The sequence below is a fragment of the Acinonyx jubatus genome, chromosome B1 (genome assembly GCF_027475565.1).
Source record: "Acinonyx jubatus isolate Ajub_Pintada_27869175 chromosome B1, VMU_Ajub_asm_v1.0, whole genome shotgun sequence".
Taxonomy (NCBI): domain Eukaryota; kingdom Metazoa; phylum Chordata; class Mammalia; order Carnivora; family Felidae; genus Acinonyx; species Acinonyx jubatus.
The window spans coordinates 110,801,257-110,825,142 of NC_069382.1; the positions used below are offsets into that span (position 1 = coordinate 110,801,257).

The 23,886-nt window shown below is 38.8% G+C and overlaps 1 protein-coding gene across 1 annotated transcript in view; it reads right to left on the reverse strand.

Moving 5' to 3' along the window:
• The window catches only part of EGF (epidermal growth factor), a 96,396-nt gene that overhangs the window by 35,659 nt on the left and 36,851 nt on the right, over nt 1-23,886 (reverse strand). Inside the window, 8 exon segments of the mRNA XM_027062510.2 lie at nt 448-671; nt 2,161-2,265; nt 6,706-6,854; nt 9,508-9,644; nt 10,706-10,831; nt 11,719-11,841; nt 12,879-13,001; nt 14,306-14,431. Of these exon segments, the coding sequence (XP_026918311.2) occupies nt 448-671; nt 2,161-2,265; nt 6,706-6,854; nt 9,508-9,644; nt 10,706-10,831; nt 11,719-11,841; nt 12,879-13,001; nt 14,306-14,431 (1,113 nt within the window).

Below are 23,886 nucleotides of genomic sequence, written 5' to 3' on the forward strand. Positions count from 1 at the left end.
CCAGTATTCCAATATGAAGGTAATCTTTGTAGCTCAGGAATCTCCCAATAAGTCTGTCAGTCTGTCTCCATGCCCTTTTTATCATATGGCTGAAGGAGGAGGGCACCTAGGGGTGAGTGTGTGTGTAAACATATTTTGTGGGGTTTGTTTGTTTTTATTTGAGAGAGAGAGAGAGTAAGAGAGAGAGAGAGAAAGAGAGAGAGCAGGGGAGAGAAGAAGAAGGAGAAAGAGAATCTTAAGCAGGCTCCACTTAGATTGGAGCCCAACGCAGGGCTCCATCTCACGGCCCTGGGATCACAGCCTGAGCCAAAATCAAGAGTCAGACACTCAACGGACTGAGCCACCCAGGCACCCCAAACCCATTTTGTATTTCACACTCATTAACACTCATCAACACTCGTTAACACTCAGGCCAAGATTAAGAAATCACCCATCCCAAAACCTCACCTACATCGTTCTGGGCAAGTCTTTGGCGTTTTGAACCATCCAGATTGGCCATTTCGATCACAGACTGCTTGGCATCACACCAATACAATTTGTCAGTTAAGTAATCAATCGTAATTCCACTGGGCCAGACCAGATCAGAACTAGCTATAACCCGTCGGCCAATGCCTTGAAGGGAAGAACTTTCAATTCGTGGATTAATCCCCATATCAGTCCAGAATAATCGCCTTTAATCAAGAAAGCATACAACAAATAAAATTTGCATGAAAAAAAATCTTTCATTCTTTCATCACTGAAAATGTCAACGTAAATCATTTTAAATAGAATAAGCTGAAGTGGTACACTAAGGAACATAGAGAGTATAGCAGTGAACATTAGACAAATAATTCTCAATAGCAAAAATTATCTTTCCATGTAGAGCATCTTGGACAGGAAATGCTGAATTAAGGTTTAGGTCATTGGATAAAGAAGAAACTATTAGTTTGAAAAATTTTACTATATTACTAATTGAAAGTGTGTTCAAGAGCATATTCTTAAATTAGTGTTTCATGCTGCAAAAGGCAATAAATAAAACCTTGTTAGCCTGTCCCTCTGCCATGCATATATAAAACCATATATGTTAAATTACAACATAAAGGGAATAGCATATTTATCTGTTACCTAATTTTATACAATGTACTCAGTTAACTTGGTCAGTTTTAACTTCCATAAATCAGATGCTGAGGCACACTTTTTGTCATATGGCTCATTGCCTTTTATACTGGTTAGTTTGGAGATGGTTATAGTCCCACTTTTTTAATCATATGGCTGGCTCCAAATCAGTTATCAATTATTGCCAGTATATTGTTTCCCATAGACCATTGTAAAACTTTCATTAGAAACAAAATAGGGTTAGTCTTTAATCCTTCTGTTTTAACAAGTAGAAAGGAATCCATTATTCTCCTTAATTCTCTAAACCTAAACCAACATCTGTCACCAATATGTTGCTAATTCACAATTAACAATATAGTCTTCTAATCTTTCAGAATTTCTATTTCCACATGTCTAAATCTAGGAATAACCTATCATTTGAACTCATGTTATAATTTTTCTAAATAGAATTCATAAGCCATGCAATCTAAATACTATCCTTCACTTGGGAAATCAATAATGTAGATTTTTAAAGAAAGTACTTAAATGGGCTTGTGTCTAATTGATTAATGAATTACAGCCCACTCCTTTTTTTAAAAAAAATTAAATTTGCTTAAAATGAAGGTTATCTTGGGGCGCCTGGGTGGCTCAGTCGGTTAAGCGTCCGACTTCGGCTCAGGTCATGATCTCACGGTCCGTGGGTTCGAGTCCCGCGTCGGGCTCTGTGCTGACAGCTCAGAGCCTGGAGCCTGTTTCAGATTCTGTGTCTCCCTCTTTCTTTGACCCTCCCCTGTTCATGCTCTCTCTCTCTCTGTCTCAAAAATAAATAAACGTTAAAAAAAAAATGAAGGTTATCTGAATAATGAAGTTTGTATGTAAGAATAGAAAGTCAAAAGACATTAAAAGGATGAGGAAGTCATGCTAACTATATCATTTCTGAAAATTTGAACAAATTTCATGGATTTTCTTGATTTCTGGTTCCACTGAACACCTGAGGTCTTAAGACAAATTTTGGACACTAGTATATCAAACATGAACTGTCTTATGACTTCTGTGGGAAAGTGTCTTGTTTTTACAAATGCTTACTTGGCCATTGGATGGACAGCAATTCCTCGTGGCTGAGAGACCTCCTCCTTGATGATTATTTCACGATGCTTTCCATTTAAATCACTCCCTTCAATGAGAGATTTCCTAAAATGTATGTGATAAAAAGGAACTTGTTACATCAACTTTACTTTTTTTTTTTAAGTTTATTTGTTTATTTTGGGAGAAAGTGAGCGTGAGTGGGGAAGGGGCAGAGAGAGAAGGAGAGAGAGAATCAGAAGCAGGCTCCACATTGTCAGTGCAGAGCCCGCCACGGGGGCTCAAATCCACAAACCACATGATCACAACCTGAGCCAAAATCAAGAGTCGGACGCTTAACCAACTGAGCCACTCAAGTACCCCTACATCAACTTTACTTTTTAAATAAAAATACTCCTTTTCTCTGTTACTTACTGAAATGCAAAAATAGGCATTCTAAACTACCTCCATCACATGTGCATGCACTCACATACACACACACACACACACACACACACACACACACACAGGTCAGGACATACACCCATGAATTCTACTTTTCTTACACAGTCTTTTAAATAGCATCCCATTATTTATCCCACGCAATTAAAATACACGGTGAAAGGATAAGGTAAGAGGGACTGTGTCAGGAGGCTGGCAGGGACAAAGCCAGGGGTGTAAATACCACCAACCCCTTTTTTTCACAGCCTCCCAGCTCCTGCTGAACCCAATGAAAGCCAGAGGACAGGTCAGAGATCACAGGAAAGAGAGTAGGCCTCAAAGGGCCACAGAGACAGCCAGCACAAGGACAGCATGGAGAGAGTAATGTTGATTTAATTTTCTTCCATATGATTCTAAGACAAATGGGAGTACTGAAATATTATTTGGTATTCTTTACATTAAAAAAAATAATAACCCTTTGGAATCTGGCAGGGGAGAAAAATCCTTGTCTCCTCATTTTTCCATTTATTTTTTAAACAAACCTTTATTGTCAAATAAATACTGAGCACTTACTGTGTGTCAGGGATTGGCCTAAGCATTGGAGACAATAGTAAACAAAACCTTGTCTTTGTTCTCATAGAGCTTAGAGTTCAGCAGGAGAGGGAGAGAGAATTATAGTACAGAGAATGTAAAGAATGCAGTCGCCAGACTCAGGGCAGACACCTTATTGCAGCACACTTTCACCCTGTGTACTAACCTGGGCTTCCCAGCAGCATCCAGGAGCAGGCAGGACCACAGGCAGAGGGGACAAGAAGAACCACCCTTCCCCACCACATGCTGTCTGCTCAGCCTTTTCCCTACTGCAAACTAGAAAAGTATAATTATCTTTAATTCATTCAACAAACATCTGGAAAGGCCTAGCTCTTGTTCTTGTGGACAATGTCTGCATGAAACAGGCCTACCCAGAAACACAGGGAAGAACTATTTTCTCTTCCTTGTTCTGCTAAACACGAAGGAGATCTCTGTGTGGTTTATTCGAGCGCACTTTCTAGCCACTCGGTTGGGAAGGGGCTTCATATATTCCCCCTTGCAGGTTATGTGAAGGAGAGAGGCAAAGCTAAAACTGGCTCAGGGCATGTGCTGGTCAAGCACACTTTGCAAACTACCAACTCAAGACCCTGATAATCTGATGTGTACTCCAGGGACACTTTTAAAAGATAATTCTATTCCCAGATGAAGTGATTGTCAGAAAGGTACTGCTGGGTGGAAGGTATTTTTGAACTCAATGTGTCAAATTCACTCAATCACAACTGTCACTGAGCCTGTCCCTTGGTGGGAGGGAAGGAATTCTGAGGCCACTTCCTTGTGACCAGGGGAGATAAAACTGTCAGTTCTGATCTCACTGGTACATCATCTCTAAATTCTTACTGTTTTGAGCAGGAGTGAAATGATGAGAATCAAGACGGACATAAGCTCCTGACCCTGGATCTGTCTTAGGCAGGTCTCCTGCAATTTACTTTCAAAGCTCCCCGAGGGGTTCGCCCAATAATGTACTTCTATTTGATTCAGCCAGAAAGCAAATCTCTAACTCTGGTGTTGGTAATGAGAAAGTAAAGACAAGCACGGACATTTGGGTGCAAAGGAGTTCGAGCATGACCCTTTATCTAGTGGAGCATCTCTCTCTTTTTATCCATTATCTAATGGGTCTCAATGCCACTGGGATCCTCCAAAACCCACCCTATTTCCTGACAGGATTGTCCATCCAGAACCGTAGAAGAGCGATTTATACTTCATGGTAGTTTTTTGTTTTTTGGTTTTTTTTTTTTTTTTTTTACCTCAGAAGAAAGAGCAAACATGTTATTTTTACCTTCCTGATGCATTTTTTACTGGGCATTTGACTTCAAGAATCAGGATTCCTTAATGCTAAATAATAGCATTACCAGTGGAATGATCAATTAGCTTCCTGCCTATGTTTAGATGATAATTTGAATCTGTCTTTTCCTAAGCCAATATAAACTGTAAGCATCCACTCTGGTTCTTTTAATTGGTTAGAAGTTCCCATATAATCTAATATCATGAACTTGGAATCTCAGTTATTTGAATCCAATTTCTAGCTAATATCAAGGTTTTCAAACTATAAACCTCTCATTTCCAGACAAATTAAAGGTTTTCTTGTAACAGCTGCCGTTAGAGGGAAGAGGACTTAGAAGGGCTTGTTATTACAGAACTCAATGAACTAGGAAATTTGAGGTCTGGATTCTCCAGGACACGGAGGTGTGTGACGATCTCCTGAAGGCATTGCCTTGTTGTAGGTACCACGGGGCTATTAATCAAACACTGTTAAAATTAAAGGTGCCATGCACATGTGGGAAATATGAGGAGACACGGCATGCTCAGAGAGGCCAAGAGCGCCTGACATCTGCTGTCCTGATCAACGCTTACCCTTCTGAGAACAGCCGTGTACAAGCTCTGTTATTATGCACAGCTGACATTTTAAAACGTCCTTTCAAGTGGGTTCAACACAGAGGAGGCTGTTATTATGATTTTTATCATTACCACAACTGAAATGCCAGATCTACTTCTTGCTGGCCGCTTGCCATCGGGAAAGTTATTTTACCTCTTTAATTCTCGATGTTTTAATCTTTAAATTGGGGACAAGAAAACTTACTTTTTCAATAGTGTCATCGATATAAAGCTCCTAGCACAGTGTCTGATGCACTTTAGTGATTCAATAAATAAATATCCAAAATATAAAGAAAGAAACGTTTAAGCAAATGAATGAATGAATGAAAATATACTTCCCCTGGATATAAAAGTACCATATTATTGATAACTGTACACCACACCATTCGTCTGGCTAATTTTTAGAACACCATTTGTTTCCCATGGATTATCTAAACCAAAGAAGATTTTCTGGAACATAGAAAACCTACCCCCAAGCATATAAGCCTGTTCCCTGGAACTTGGAAGGAGTTCTGTGTTGGGACCACTGATTTCATAGAGGTGATATCCTAATTAATTCTATCTTCTTTTGCTTTAACACAGTTGCGTAGGTACCAGATGTTCAGGTTGTCTACCATTACATTTCATTACTTTAAGTTACTCTGAGAAAACATCCTAGAGCACAGAGCATTTCCAAAACCGTCCTGTGACAGCTGCCTGTACTCTCTGGTTAGCTACCTATCTCAGAAGCAAAGACTGGGCTCTCATGAGCACACATAAGAGGAACAGCCCCTTCACCCATCCCTCTCCCCCATCCTTCACCCTCCTCCCCCCACCCCACACCATTTTGGGGGGGCTCACACAGGCCACACACACACACCAAATGCAGCTGCCCTTCCTGCAGCCCCAAGAGCAGTGTGCCCAGAGGGCAGAAATATCACAATTTCTCTCTAGTTCTGTTCTTTCCCACATAAGAGAAAGTAGACCATCTCTCCAATCTCATGAGGACTCTCCTCACAACTCCCACGTAAAGCCCTGCTCCCTCCTTCATGCTTATTAACAAGGAGCCAGCGTGTGGATTCTAGTCTGTAAAATGAGGGGGTTTGGCTAGTCGATCCCTGAAGCCCCTTCCATCACTCGCTCTGGATGTGTACACCCCTCATTTGGCATTTATTTATGTATGGCCTTATTTATACATCTCTTGTACTGATAAGTAGACCAAGCATTTGTACTGGTTTTGCCTGTGTACATGTGCCTTAGCTCCCTGGCTAAATTGTAAGCTGACTACAAAGATGGACAGCTTTTCACGCTCCTTTGCATTTCCCACAATACCCAGGACAGGGCTTTATCCATAGCAGGTGCTCAAAGGATGCTTGTTGATTGCATTCAGATAGGCTTTGCATTTCTCTGATTACCACAGCCTGAAGTGTGAAAACACATGCTACTTCCTTGGTCCACACAATTCTCCCTTGGATACAGATCCAATCTTGATGAAAGGAGGAACATCCTGCTTGGTGGTGTGGGGGAGTGGAGGGAATATGGACAGCACTAGGAGCATCTTTCCTCCAGTGCCAGCCAAGTGCCCAGCAACAATTTCTTGAGTACAAAGTGGAGGATGAGGTCCAGGGTATTACCTATGCCATCACTCCCATCCCACGTGGCTTAAAACTGAAGGTGGAAGCATACCCTCTGTCTGTCCAGTAGAATTTACGGTCAATCCAGTCTATGGCAAGACCTTCTGGCACATCTACTGCTTCCTCAATAAGCCTTTCTCGCTGAGAACCATCCATATTAGCTCTTTCTATCCACTTCAGGGCTGTATGGGCAAAATATATCTACAAAAAAGAACACAGGCATTTCTCTCTGATTTGCTTTTAAAAAATTAATGTGGAATATATACAAATGGAGTTGGTAACCTTCAGATCATACAGTGTAATCATTAAGAGCTTGACTTTGGAGATAGACACACCAGCAACTGAATTCCACCTCTGCTGCTTCCCAGATGTCTTAGACTCTTGGTTTCCTCATTGGTTAAATGGGGATAATGATACCAAATGCATTCACTGATTGATATATATATATATATATATATATATATATATATTCAATTATATTCAATTATATATATATTCAATTATATATATTCAATTATATATATACTCAATTATATATATATTCAATTATATATATATTCAATGCATTCACTGATATATATATCACAGATATATATATATCACAGATATATATATATCACAGATATATATATATCACATATATATATATCACAGATATATATATATCACAGATATATATATATATCACATATATATATCACAGATATATATATATCACATATATATATATATAGATATATATATCAGTGAATGCATTTGGTATCATTATCCCCATTTAACCAATGAGGAAACCAAGAGTCTATATGTGATATATATATCACTGACATATATATATATGTATATACATATATATACATATATATACATATATATGTGTATATATATATATATATATATATATATATATATATATAAAACTCCTTAGACCTGTGCTTGACACATATTTCTATTGCTACTTGGTAGTTTATTAATCTTTGATCATTGGTTAATAACAAAGCCATTATACTTGAACTCTAATGGCTTCTATAGCCTGAAAGTGAACAGTGATGAGCAGTTTAGTGGCAGCTACAAGCTGGGCTGTGTCTTCTACTGCTCAGTCCACAGCACTGCATTTCACTACAAGTCAGGAAACACAGGTTCCTTTCCTGGTTTGGCCCTTATTTATTTAATTGTGCTGCCCAAGTCATTTGACCTCAATTTTCTCAACTGTAAAAATAACAAAGTTAGACTAGATATTTGCCAAAGTTTCTTTCATCTCTAACCACATTTAATTTCATTTTAATTAATCCACCTTGTTTAACAGAACATACCTTGCAAGTGCAAAGCTCTTTTTCAGTCTACTATGCAGACTAGCAAACAGGTACCAGAATTTTGTGAGAGTATTAACCATGAGTCAGATGACAATTTAATGATAGCATGTGTGGAATTTTAGCTGTGAGTACATATATGCACATAAACCTGTAATCAATGATGAGAATGTTCATAAACATTCATTATCTAATGAGTTATCATTAGATAAAATAGAAAAGGTTCTATTCCATAACACAAAAATGGGTACTTCTCATATTAAACAGCACTAAGCTAGAGCTCTTCTCCTCAAACTCAAATGCGCACATGAATCGCCCGGAAATCTTGTTAAAATACAAATTCTGATTCAGGAGTCAGGGTGGAGCCTGGGAATCTGCACTTCTAACAAGCTCTAGGTGACATTGATACTGCTGGCCCAAGGACCACGGTTTAAAAAGCAAGAAAATGAGAACTGGACCAGAGAAATGAAAACTAGCCACATGACTGCAAGTTCATTCTAGGTCTCTTTATTCACCTTATAAAGAACGCTGACTGTGTAGGAAAAAAAACTAGTTTGGTAATAAATGAATCTGAACTGATTGTTTCTATTAATTATTTCTTTCTGTTAATATAATTCTTCCATGGAATTACCTAAATTCAGTTCAAGGAAAAGAGTAGGATTTTTTGCTAGTGTTTAAGTACAAAATTTCTATTTGCAAATATAGTTATATTTGACTATCAATCCATAGCAATTAAACAAAGAGTTGATTTGCTTCCCTCTGCCTCTTTTGACCATTTACCAGACTGCTTCCTTCAAATCAGGAAGAAACAAAAATACAAAGTTTAAAATTCTAGGAATTAATGCACTGTCTAGTAATAATTAAATGATTAATTAAGCGCTATGTAAATTTATAATTATTGGGTGATTAACCTCCACAAGACAGTGTAACATATCATTTCAAGCACATTGTAACCTAGCACAAATATAACCAGAAATTAAAGATCAAATGGTCAGTTGATTCAGGTGATAACACAGAAATTTTTAAAACTTCATGTAAAATGGATTATTATATAAACAATGTTGTAAGACTGTCATTTCCACGTGAGTCATAAAATCTGTGTTTCTGATTGCCATGATTAAGAGGTCATTGAATTCCATCTTTCAAGAACTTATATTAAATGCAGATTACTAACCCATACTTCCAGTGTCCCACCCCCACCCACTCCTTCCCCTATCAGTAAATAACTAAAAACCTATTTATGGCAGTCTTCCTATGTGTATGGCACTCTGCTAACCTCCCATCCTCACCTCCAAAGATGAAACTAAATTTAAGATTCTGCCCAATCATTCCCAATAAAATGGCTGAATCACAATCAGGACCCAGGCAGTGTTATGAGAACAGGAACACCCTTAAACCTTTGCCAAACGATGTTCCTACATTTCTCTGTGCCTAATCATTCTGAGCTTAGCAGAGGATTTTCAAGTAGCTCAGGTCATCTGTTAGGATAAAATCCTCTACTCTATCCTTAAAGCACAGCCACATCTGTTCAGGCGACAAAACCATACCTTATTTTCCACAGGGTCGTGATCAAGGGCAAAAACCATTCCCATTTGCTGGCTGAGCAGGGATCCATAATCTGTTCCATCAAAATGCACATGTCGAATATCTTGAGAATTGGCAAACAGCAAAAATGGCTGTGGTCCTGTTAACCAGATTCAAGTATGGCTCTGTTTAAAATATGCCTTGGAACCCAGAAAACACTTCTGACTCTTCCTTTTCATTGTACCCGCTTTCTGCAGTTCTCGTCTTCGTAATTTCCCACCAGTGTGGTGTAGGTTAAGACAGGCAAGACGATTTCTTGTATGAGGCAACATTTTACCAGATTCCCCTCTGTCTAGGTGCCAGCTTTTAAAGTGCAAATTACTTGTCAAAAGAGCCAGCATCAAATAGTGAACACCAGAACTAGAAGACACAAGTCTTAGTGCCATAATCTCCTTGATTCACACATATGGAAACATATTAATATTAGCAGATTCATGTCCAAATAAATTCATGTCCAAATAAATACACTTCTCTGGCCTGGGCACTTCTGAAAAGGAGGCATGATTATTTGAGTTAATAACAAGCCCCCTGATAATTTTCAGAGCTCAGATTACACTATATTCACTAAGGCCCTGAGAAGCTAAGAGTATTGGGGTCTAAGGCAAAACTCTGTAAGCTCATCATCATGTGATCCCAGATCACAGGCATAATGAACTTTGGGAGAGATGACATTAATTTCGTATAAACCTAGGATTTCTAAAGCTGCTGAGGGACACAAGAGATACAATGTCAGAAGATGAAAAAATTGTTCAAGCATACAACTACATATTAAATGTTGACATAAAAAGGACAGAATTTGTCAAAGTCTTATGATGGCTACATTCACTGCAGAGATGAAAATCAAATCAATCAACAAATATTTATTAAACATCTCTAAAGATTATTCCGGTCATGACTTTCACATATACTGGCATCCCATGCTTGATGTTATGGTAAATATTTGCTGAGTACTAACTGACTTAGAGATATTCCTCAAAATGATTATTATTTATGTGATTCCTATTTATATTTACAATGTGATTTTGTGTTCCATTTCCAAAAATAAAAACTCGGACTTTCTACTCAGAAGCCAAAAGCGATTTAACTCTCCATCCTTCTAAATAAAATGTTTTCACATAATCTTTTTGCAGAGACACACGTTCAAACATCCACAGCACTAACCTGATGCTGCACAACTTTTTTTGTCCAGTTGTAGGTCATACCCAGGAAAGCAAGCACATTCCCAGGATACTGGGCTAAGAGGGAGGCAGAGTTGGCTACATCCACCATTATCGGGTGATGAACAGCCTATAAAAACAATCGCTTGCTGATGATGCTATGCCATTCAAAAATATAACAATTTTTCATCAAAATATTGAAAAAGCCAAGTATATATTAGTTTTTAAATCTATCTCCATCATCATTTATACTGCTGCAAACAAGTTCATTTTTCAGACCCTAAGAACAAAATGTCACCACATTCCATTTTCCTATAACCTGGTATCTTGAATGTTAACCCTTCACATCCCAACAGCCCTTGTCCTCTGTTCTGTCACTGAGCTTGAAAACAAGAGCACTGCCAGCGGCTGCAATAAGAAATATCTTTTGATGAGTTTGACAGCTGGTCTAACTCTTGCTGGTGAGTAATATATTTTTTCTCCATGTATTTTTGGCCTCCTGATTTCTTTTGCTTTATTAAAAAAAAGCTACACATAACTCTTATGCTAATTTTAAGTTACATCCAGCCCTCTATAATGCTTCAGTCTCTATGAAGATCAAAGTAGAAAGATATTTATTAGCTGCAAGGAATAGACTAAGAACTCTGCGTCCATCGTCTTGTTCAATGCTGGCCACAAATACAGGAGGCATGTATGATTAACTTCTACAGATGAGAAAAATGAGAACAAGGGGGGAACAAGTAACTAGTCCAAAGTAAGCCTGCTAGTAATGTAATGCTACCGCATAGCTGTCTAACTTGAAAGCCCTTGCTCATAACCACTACACTATGCTGTCTAAAAACAAAAAAAAAACCACACAAACCAAAACCTGATATAAACCTATATGGTACTTTGTTGCATAAGTATCTTTCTATGTGTAATGTTGAAAAATCTATTCTCCTTTATCAATAAGATCAATTTTTAGGTGTCACTAAGAAAATTAATGTTTTCAAACAAACAAAAAGTAAATAAACTTACCACTGCATGTTTTTCCATCTGTCTCAAGCACTGAGCCTTCAGGACAGAAACATATGGGACCATCTGATGTTAGAACACAGTCATGGCTACATTTAGATGTATTGCTTGGACAGGAAATTAATTCTAATCAATGAAGCATAACGTCAAGATTAGTGTTAAACCAGATTTGTAGAAATTTAGCAAAATCAGCTGACAATTAAAAAAATGCTATGCTAAAAAGAGAAAGTTAAATCAAAACCAGACATTTATGAAATACTTTGGTAAGGAAATTGTAAAAATAAAGAAAAATTTCAAATCTAAAAAAATTAAAGAAAGATCTATCATTTTAGAAAGTGAATCTAGCTTCCTCTAAGTTTCTTTTATGTCAAATAATATTTTCAAAGTTATTAGTCATCAATATTCCAAAATATTTTATTTTTTTTAATGTTTTTATTTTTGAGAGAAAGACAGAGATAGAGCATGAGCAGGGGAGGGGCAGAGAGAGAGAGGGAGACACAGAATCCAAAGCAGTTTTCAGACTCTGACCCGTCAGCACAGAGCGGAGTTCGAACCCATGAACCATGAGATCCCGACCTGAGCTGAAGTCAGAAGCTTAACTGAGTCACTCAGGTGCCTCTATTCTGAATTTTTTTAAATGGAACTCAGCCAAATCACTTGCAAGTTCATCTGGAAAACTAACAGCTCTTGTCTGGATGGTTATTGAAACAAATCAACGGTTTGAAAAAAACTTTGCAAGAAAATTGGAACACTGTCTAGACATTTGAGGTTCTTAGGGAATTATTGCTAATATTCTCAGGTACAACAATGCTATTGTGATTATACATAAAAACTAACTGGATATTAGATGATAGCAGAGAATTACAGCTAGTGTTGTAGATGTAATAATGTATTACGATTATGTTTTTTATATACTTACCTTTCAGAGATATACAATAAGATATGGAAAAAGAAATAAATATATATAGAGAGAGAAATTTATACAGCTGCTTCCCAACCTTATTTTGATTTAATAGGCCTGAGTAGAGTCCAGTCACTCATGTACATAATAACTTATCAAGGTAATTCCGATGCATACTGCTGATCAAGGCCTACCAACCCAGTTCATAGCCACCTTAGAAACATCACTGAAAATGAAAGAAAATAATGCAATAAATACTTACGATGACACCGTTTCCCATCAGGAAGCAGAATAAATCCTACAGGGCATGTGCAATAATAAGATCCAGGAATGTTTTCACACCCAAGAGTACAGCCATGATTCCAAAAGGCACATTCATTGACATCTATACAACGACAACGGTAATCAGATGGTTATTTTTTTTTTAATGTTGATTCATTTTTGAGAGAGAGACAGAGCATGATCGGGGGAGGGGCAGAGAGAGAGGGAGAAACAGAATCCAAAGCAGGCTCCAGGCTCTGAGCCATCAGCACAGAGCCTGATGGGGGGCTCGAACCCACAAACCGTGAGATCATAACCTGAGCAGAAGTCAGACGCCTAACTGACTGAGCCACCTATGCAGCCTCAGATGGTTATTTTTTCAATAAATTGTAATATTGCTAATAAGTCAGCACAAAGTAGAATATCTCACACTTGTATTTCCTGTAAGACCATGGAAAGACTGTTTCTGCTACTCTCACAAAGAATTAAAGAAGTCAATTAAATTGTTGTGAAACCATTTTTATGGTCACAGTTTATACTTTCAAATGCATCTGTACTTTCATACTAGAATTGCCTTCAGGAAAAAGCAGTACAATTTCCCATGAAAAGATGCAGCCACTTAAGGCAGGGACTCGTGAAAGTTCTTAATAAGAATAGGACATCCTTGCTCTGCTCTTCAGCCTTCTCAAGGCTGACAGGAGCCTTGAATGTAGCAACATTCCCCAGCAGCTTCATTCTGATGGAAACCCAACCTTCCAGGCCACTGTTTTATGCTATGGCTCTCCCCCACTAGTCCCAGGTCAACAGGAGACATATACTTAACCCATACTTAGGTGTCAAGTTTACCTGACCTCTCACCCCAGCCAATTCTACTGAATGTGTGCTGTAGCCATTGAGTGTTCTTCATTAGTAACTCACTGGAGCTCCCAGGAGAAAGGATACAGCACTTCTCCTGGGTTTACTGAATTGGGCCTGAAGCTTCAAAACAGGAGGAGCCCTAGATAACCAGTCCTGGTGCACAGTGTCTCAAGATCCTGTCACCCCTTTATGGGATGAGGTGCGGACTTCATTTACTCTTTGAGGATCTAATGATAGTTATGAAACAATCTTACTACCTTAACAAGATCTGAAAATACTGACATTTTTGCTCACTATCAAACCCATGGAGGTCCATGGAGTCCACTCAGAGAATCCCTGCCTTATATCCAGCTCTGAGTAGCCTCTGAGAGAATTTGATCTAGGAACACAAGACATAAAGGAGATCTGAAAGTTATTACAAAGGCTTCAACAACAACAAAAAATTATTTTTCTGTGGGGGAAGGGGAGAAACCTCAAGTTGCTTTCACTTCGAGGCTCTCCATGACCCACTGGAGAACAGCCCTAGCTCAGGCGGGCTACACTTGTTTTAGGTAGCTACCCCCCGGTTACCTTCACAGTGCTTTCCATCTGGGCTTAAAGTATACCCCTCCGCACACGTGCACAAATGGGACTTAGAGTCTTGCTCACACACGCTGCCTGTGCAGTTACCTTTCCTCAGCTTGCAGAGTTTCTGACCTAAAAAAGAAGATGGTTTATTTGGAGTGGAGGTGTATTTTGACAAGGGACACTGCTTGATCCCTTCGTGGTTCTTAGAAGTCTCATCTCCTTGTGACAAAAGAAGGGGTGTTGTCTTTCATGGTGGTGACACTGCTTTGGAGCCAAACAGTATTAGTCTGGATTCTGAAGCATTCAGAGAGGCAGCCCACTTACTTCTCTAATTGTATTATTCCTACAAAAGCACTCAGGATCAGACATCCTAATTAGCTGGAGATTTCATTCCTTGGGTTATAAACACTAAACACAAGTTATCAGTTTTTCATTTCTGCTTTACTTACTATATATATAAGACATAATAAAATACATTTATATTTATACATATGCAATTCTATACATTTCTCAGTGCTCATCCAGATAACTGTACTCCTTTTTTAAGTGTTTATTTATTTTTGAGAGGTGGGGACAGAGAGAGAGAGACAGACAGAGAGAGACAGACAGAGAGAGAGAGAGAGGATTCAAAGCAGGCTCCACACTGACAGCAAAGAGACATATATGGGGCTCCAATTCACAAACCAGAAGATCATGACCTGAGCTGAAGTTGGAGGCTCAACTGACTGAGCCACCCAGGCACCCCAAGATAAGTGTACTCTTAATCCCCTTTATTTCACTCATTCTGATTTACTTTTATAAAAAAAGAATAAAACAAAAATTCTGAAAATGAAATACCTGTTTAAGAAACAAAAAAGCTTCAATCCTAAGAACATCTTTTTTTAAATATAATAGTTATAGGTTTGATCTATAGATTCAGTTTTTAGGATCATTATTTAAAGAACATCATTCAGACTTAAAATATACCACTGCCATATATCTTGTCCTCAAATTTCTGAGTTTTTTGCAGCCAGTATTCCATGTTTTACAAAATAGCCCAGGGTAAATAGCAGAATCTGCTTTGTGAGGTAGGTGTTTGGGTTGAATTAGCCAAGTAAATGGAACAACAAATGGGCAACTTAGCACCTTTGATTTTAAGAGCCAGAGTCAAGAGACAAACTAGTAACACATGGATCCCTGCTCAAATCATGCTCCTTCTTTTTTACCAATTTTAACAACGACAGGATAATTTGTAAAATGTTCTTGGAGATACAGAGTTAAGCTTGAGTCTGAGGGCAGATTTCAGGATCCATTTAGAAATGGAAGCCAGAACTCTGGCAAGAGGTGACAGTAAGGGAAGAAGGCCCGGGTCATGGATCAGAAGTCATGGAAGGGTTGAGATCAGTGAGAGCCTATGAATAATGAAAAGGACCCAACAGAAGCTCTGCTAAAAACACAGCTTTGCTGTGAATGGCATAGGGAACAAACCAGTGACAGCCTGAGCTCAGCAGTGCAAGAAGCTGAGGCCATTCTTTCTCCGTGTAGGGCTCTTCCTCTGGTCCCTGTTTATCTACTTATAAAGATGTCTCCTTACTCTGACTGTACCAATTTCCTTCTATTTCAAGTCAGTAAACACTCTTTTGACCAATAACACCACGACACAGTAAAAACATAACATATTCTTGGCCTCTTGAAAATGTCTCGAATGTGCATCGAGACTACCTGGCATGCCACCCTTTAGGGATTCTGATTTGGTAAAAATCAAGAGAAAGGCTCAGGAATCTGCATTTCAGGAATCATTCTGATTCTGTTGCTGTAAGTCTTCACACACACTTTGAGGAATACCTCAAACACTGAATACTGAATGTACCAATGAAACTTCCCAGCCTCACCTCAGTTATGAATACCTCCTTTTAGCAAGTCTGTGTTATTTCCTTGGTGATTCTAAACTTGTTTATTCAGGACACCTGGGTGACTCAGTCAGTTAAGCATCCAACTTTAGCTCAGGTCATGATCTCGCGGTTCGTGGGTTCAAGCTCCGAGCCGGGCTCTGTGCTGACAGCTCAGAGCCTGGAGCCTGCTTCAGATTCTGTGTCTCCCCCTCTCTCTCTGCCCCTCCCCTACTCACGCTCTGTCTCTCTCTCTCTCAAAAATAAATAAAACATTAAAAACATTTAACTTATTAGGACATGATGACAGAATTAAATATGAAATACATCTTGCCAATTATTCAATACTGTTGCAATATCACCTACCTACTGAATCAGTTCAGATATACATTGAATAGTGTCTTGGATACTGATTCCCAAAATTTTGTTTCTTGTCTATGGTTTTTACACTAATCACACATGTATAATTACACTGCTTTCAGGTTCCTACATGCTTCACATGTTCAAATTGTAACTAAGCAAGATGAAAAATAAAATGACCCAAATGTTAAAAGTAAATGACTAAAATTAGGAGACAAATGCACCCACTTCAAATTTTTTTTAAATGTATTTTTTAAATTTATATTTATTTTTGAATTTATAAATTTTGCAAGAGAATAACAACAACAAAAGTACAGAAAGGTCTGACTTGGCCTTTTTTTTTTAATTTGAAGATCTAATTGGCTTTATTAAATGATTCATGAATCCAGCAGCACCCTATCTAGTAGGTGGAGAGGCAGTCCCCGGAGTTGGCCTTTTAATGGCACCAAAGTGCTTCCGTTTTCTTGGTAACAAAAAAATCGAGGAATTATGCTTCCTATGAATATCCCTTATAAAAACCTTTCCAAATCCAGCATGATAGGCAAGTACTTAATTAAGGACTAGGAAAACTGAGTTCTGTCTTGATTCTGCCTTTACATCAAATCATTATCTCTTTAACCTTAGTTTCTTAATCTATGAAATAAAAGTGCTGGAATAAATATGCTTTGAGATCACATATTTTAAAAATGAAATTTTTACGGTTCTGTACAGAGCCAGATGTTTGTGGTAAATTCCTCTAAGTTTATACCTCTAAAGAGTCTCAACCTTAATTACTGCTTATGATGTGTTAATAGGGATTCAAACTGCCTAATGAAGAAAAACAATTAGCATCCAGGGTATGGGAAATGCTCTGTTCTTAATCTAGATTTAATATTACTTATTTCTTTTTTGTACTCTTCTCCTACCTCTCACCTGTGCTCACCTCTGCTCTTACTATCATCACTTTCCATCCCACTGCCATCACAATTATGTATGTACATCCTTTTTCCATTAACCAATAAGCTTCCTGAGGATAAGGCATGCATCCCATTCACATTTCATAGTCCAAACGGCATCTAGCATGGTGCCTTTTACAGCACAGGTATACCTCAAACATACAGAATATATGCACAAACAAAGCGGTGATCATGTCACCTGCGACTTAACTCCTTTACTTAGTTTTTCCTTGAATTTCCAGTCAACCTTAGGTTAGAACTCAGATAGACTATACCAGTCAAAGCCTCCTTCCATGCTACCATGCTGCTGATGGTTTTAATGGTACTCCTTAGCAATATATATCACTCTTTAATGGTGAAGATGGGCAGGAAAGCAATCACTATTTCCTCTAAATGGTTAGGCTGAGGATACGACCTGAATTCAAGCACCAAACACTTTAAAAGGTCATTTTAGGAAGTGGCAAAACATAGAGGATTGAGGGCTATATTTTTGTTTAATCTTCTTAATCTGCTGCTGTTCTTCAGCTTCAAATTAGGCCAAAGCTAGCACTGAAAACCACTGCGGCTGACCTCAAATAACACCCCATCCCAGAGCCCAGCAGTGCAGCTTAATTACCTCTGAGATCACATTAAAGCTCCTAATCACGGAGTTAATGTCCACCACCAACTGCGCCTTCAATAAATGCCTGCCTAACACACAGGCTCTCGTGAGCTTTTCTAACGCTGAGTAAATCTGTAAATTTTACCCTGGCTCGTTCTGAAACGGTGCACATAGGATTCCCCAACCTGCTTTGTTTTGCTGGTCACCTCTTCCCTATCTCAAATTCAGTGTTAAGACTCGCCTCATCAACAGAGCCTTCCTAGTCTCTTCCATTTGAACCCATTCACTTTAACCAGTCTTATAACTAAATATTAGCACATACAGTATTTAGCATATACAATAAAAAATTGGAATAACATTTTATAAAGCATTTAAATCTTCACATTTAATTTTCAAAAGAAGCCCTTCACTAATCACAGCACATATGATCTTTCATTTTACAGATTAGGAAATAGTGTCTTTAGGATCACATATGGGTAATAAGGGGTAAATCTGGGACTCAAGCTCAAGCCTTCTGGTTGTAGACCCCATATATATATATATATATGTATATATATATATATTTGTGCATATACGTACACTTGTATGTGTGTGTATATATAACTATGGGTTTTTATAGACACCTATATGTTATTTCTAATTTATTTTCTCTTTTAAATTTGTTTAATATTTATTCATTTTTGAGAGAGAGAGAAAGAGCATGAGCAGGGGAGAAGCAGAGAGAGAGGGAGACACAGAATCTGAAGCAGGCTCCAGACCCCACTGTCAGCACAGACCCGGATGCGGGGCTTGAACTCACAAATCACGAGATCAGGCCTTAAGCCGAAGTCAACACTTAACCGACTGAGCCACCCAGGTGCCCCTATAATATATTTTCTATAAGAACCTAGTTATATTTTTGCTTCATTTATTTATTGTCTTACTCATTACTGAGTTCCCTGAGTAAATGACTTCTTCAATTTCCTTAAAAACTTTCCAAATTGTATATTTATTCTTCTTTGTTAATAGCAATAACAAGGAAGAAAATACTAGAATGGTCATTTTGTGCTATTGGAATTCCCAATTACAATAAAAACAAAAACCACTTAGCCAGAATTTAGCTAGTTGGTATCCTGAGCCACCTAAATTCCTCTAAGAATCAGAACGTAAACAAATCAACAGCCTCTGAACAGTTAAAAAATACAGTAAAACACCTTGGGCTGTAACTTTTTCTGTGAGTGTTCCCCAAGACGAACAAATATTTCTAATAAACTTTAAATTCATAAGTGAGTGATGTCTTGCAATATGAGTAGTACATGACACCAAACATAACAATCACAAATGACCCAATGGTTCTTCCCTCCCTCTCTCTCTCTCTCCCCTCCCTCCCTCTCTCTCTCTCTCTCTCTCTCTCTCTCTCTCTCTCTGGATTGTGGGTGATTGTCTCCCATGCTTGGATGCTCAGTTTCAGGCCACAGAAATCAGTGATTTTTCAGAACGTTGGAAGGTGCCCACACCTGGCACTAGTGTATGTTTTGTCACTTCAAAGAACCTATGGACAGTCCTTTGCTTTTCCATACAAGAGAAAGCTTCGGAATGCTTTTGCTTCATTCTAGGTCAGGCTGCCTGCAGATATAGACCCTTTCCTCTGCTGCCTTATTGCCAGTTACATTAAATACAGTAGATGACAAGATTTTATCAATACTGTGCTGTAGGGATGCCTGGGTGGCTCAGTCAGTTAAGTGTCCGACTTCAGCTGAGGTCATGATTTCATGAATTCGAACCCTACTTCAGGCTCTCTGCTGACAGCTTGTAGCACAGAGCCTGCTTCAAATTCTGTTTCTCCCTCTCTCCCACCACCCACTCATGCTTTGTCTCTCTCTCAACAATAAACAAACATCTAAAAATTTTTTAAAAAATACCATACTGTACTCAACATCTGTCAGTGATAGTGAAAGTCCTCCTACACAATAACCCTCCTTTCTCTTGTCTCCCTCACACCAGCCATGAAGGTTTTCAAAAGTAAGCGCAGGTTAATTTGTTTATTTTTCTTTATATTTTGTATTTTCTTTATTATTTTGTATTATATTACAGTATTGTAATCATTTTTATATGAATATTTTGGGGTTGTGGAATGAATCATCTGTGTTTCCATTATTTCTTATGGGGAAATTAGCTTTGATATACAAGTACTTTGGATTACAAGCATGTTTCCGGAAAGAATTATGCTCTCAAACCAAGGTTTTACTGCACATTCTTTTCACTCTCAGAAGAGCCCCTTGGGCCCACTCAGTCTTATTTTGTAGCCATTTCTGATGAGTGTGACCATGGCACCCCACAGCACAGAGATGGAAATGCAAGGTGTTAATGCCACTCCCATTGTCACTCCCCGCCCCCCCTCCCCAACTGCATTCCCGGCTGGCAGAAGGTACTGCATGATTCCAGTAAGCCCACACATTGCCTCAGCCCAGGTTTCCAGACTACCAGGGCCAGTTACTGGGAGAGGGCAGCTGAGGTGACCCTACTGGTCATCTCTCCCACAAAGACTAGAAGCCTCAATTCAGGGCTCTTCCTAGAGAAAGATGGTACAATTTGAATGTCAAAATGATAGTAACTGCAATGAATAGACACATGTCAAATATTTTTTAAATCTGTGAGTTTATCAAGATGCTTAAAAAGAGACCTTTGGGGCGCCTGAGTGGCTCAGTCAGTTAGGGTCTGATTTTGATTTCGGCTCAGGTCAGGATCTCATGGTTCATGAGTTGGAGTCCCACCTAGGGCTCAGCACTAGCAGAGTGCGGAGCCTGGTTGGGATTCTCTGTCTCCCTCTCTGCCCCTCTCCTGCTCACGCTCCCTCTCCCACAAAAATAAATGAACATTTTTTTTAAAGACCCTTTATTTCAAAACAGATAAGGGAAAGAACTGAACATTTAATTTACATTTCCTATAAAAGATCCTCCCCAGGGAAATCATAGTTGATGTAGAAAAGTTCTTCAGCTAACAAATGCATAAGCAGTGATACAATTAGAATGTCATCACTTTGAAACTCTAATGAAAAAAATGGCTCTAGGCAATGATAACCAATAGCTTCTGAAACAATTATGTGAAAGGTTGATGGGAAACTTTACAAAGGATGGACCACATTGGCCACACCTGAACTGCTAATGACCCTTGAACGTCACAATAAGATCCAGAATTAGCCACTACATGTCCCCTAGTGTGATCAGTAGGAAGCATACAGTACCTCCTATAAATTAGTCTTACAAAAAATCTGAATCTGATCAGTCTTCTAGGCCAAAACTACCTGCTTACAGGAAATACAGAATCATGTTAAATGACACCATGGGGTTATGATCTGCAAAATCCAAAATGTGGAAATTCTATTGGACAAATGATCTGGTTTCCCCAATAAATAAATGGCAAAGAAATACCTCAGATTAGAAAATAAACAGAGTCCATGGCCAGGCGTGAGAAAAACAGCAAAAAGTAAGAGCTGACAGCAAGAAAGAAGACAGAAAAATGACAAAAGAACCATTCAAAATATTTAAAAGACATTTCAAGTAGTAGCAATTTTGTGTCAGTGCAAACCTGCATTTAAAATGCAGCTTTGGGGGCGCCTGGGTGGCTCAGTCGGTTAAGCGTCCGACTTCGGCTCAGGTCATGATCTCACGGTCTGTGAGTTCGAGCCCCGCGTCAGGCTCTGTGCTGACAGCTCAGAGCCTGGAGCCTGTTTCAGATTCTGTGTCTCCCTCTCTCTGCCCCTCCCCTGTTCACGCTCGGTCTCTCTCTGTCTCAAAAATATATAAACGTTAAAATGCAGCTTTGGGGGCGCCTGGGTGGTTCAGTCAGTTGAGCATCCAACTCGATTTCAGCTCAGATCATGATCCCAGGATTGTGGGATTGAGCCCTGTGTCAAGCGCTGAGCTGAGCATACAGCCTCCTTAAGATTCTCGCTCTCTCCCTCTCCCCCTCTCCCCTGTCCACACTCTGTCTCTCTCTCAAATGGAAAATAATAGTAAATAAACAAAATAAAACCGAGCTTTGTCTCACACTAGTCTGATGAATGTCCAGTGACATGTATCTTTGTAAATCTGATCCTAGTCATTAACAAAATATCAACAATTATTTATAAAGTTAGGAAGATATAGCCACCCATATTTTACTAAGATTTTTATGAAAAACAGAGAGATGTAGGTGTTTGAACTGGATCATTTCAAATTATATGAAAACAGAAAATAAGCATCAGTGGAAATATAATATGGTACAGCTACTGGGTGGAATATAGTATGGTGGTTCCTCAAAAAATTAAAAACGAAAATACCATATGATCTAGCAATTCACTTCTGGGTATATATCCAAAAGAACTGAAAGCAGAGTCTTCAGATGTTTGCACACCCATGTTCATTGCAGCATTTTTCACAACAGCAAATACAGGGAAATAACCCAGGTATACATCAACAGATGAATGAATAAGCAAAATGTGGTATATACACACAATAGAATATTATTCAGCCTTAAAAAGGAAGGAAATTCTGACGTATGTTAAAACATGGATGAAATCACGAAGGGGCACATGCACCTCAATGTTCATAGCAGCACCATCAACAATAGCCAAAGTATGGCAAGAGCCCAAATGTCCATCGATGGATGAATGGATAAAGATGTGATATATATACATACAATGGAGTATTACTTGGCAACCATAAAGAATGAAATCTTGCCATTCGCAACTACATGGATGGAACTAGAGGGTATTATGCTAAGCGAAATTAGCTAGTCAGAGTAAGACAAATGTCATATGACTTCACTCGTGAGGACTTGAACACAAGGGAAGGGAAGCAAAAATAATTTAAAAACAGGGAGGGGGACAAAACATAAGAGACTTAAAAACATTTTTTTAATGTGTATTTATTTTTGAGAGAGAGAGAGAGGGAGAGAGCGTGTGCCAAGCACGAGGGGGAGAGGGGCAGAGAGAGAGGTAGACACAGAATCTGAAGCAGGTTCCAGGTTCTGTGCTGTCAGCACAAAACCTGACACAGGGCTCAAACTCATGAACTGTGAGATCATGACCTGAGCTGAAGTCACATGCTTAACCAACTGAGCCCCCCAGGTGCCCCAACATAAGAGCCTCTTAAATATGAAGAACAAACAGAGAGTTACTGGAGGGGTGGGGGGACGGGGGAGGGGCTAAATGGGTAAGAGGCATTAAGGAATATACCCCTGAAATCATTGTTGCACTATATGCTAACTAACTTGGATGTAAAATAAAATAAAATAAAATAAAATAAAAACATGGATGAAACGAGAACATTATGCTAAGTGAAATAAACCAGTCACAAGACAACTGTATGATTCTACCTATATGAGGTGCAGAGGGTAGTCAAAATCATAAAGACAGAAAGTACAATGGTGATTGCCAGAGGCTGAGAGATGTTATCGTGGATGCATATAGAATTGTGGTTTTATAAGATGAAAAGAGTTATGGATGTTATGGAGATGGATGGTGGCGATGTTATACAACAATGTGAATGTACTTAATGCCACTGAACTGTACAATAAAAATAGTTAAGATGGTGAAGTGCCTAGGCAGCTCAGTTGATTAAGCATCCAATCCTTGATTTTGGCTGAGGTCATGACCTTGCTGTTTAGGGGTTCGAAACTTGCCGTCAAGCTCCAAGCTGACAGCACAGAACCTGCTCGGGATTCTCTCCCCTGCTTCCCTCCTCTATCCTTCCTCTGCTCATGCGCGCGCGCACGCACACACACACACACACACACACACACACACACACACACACACTCTCTCTCTCTCTCTCTCTCTCTCTCTCTCAAAATAAATAA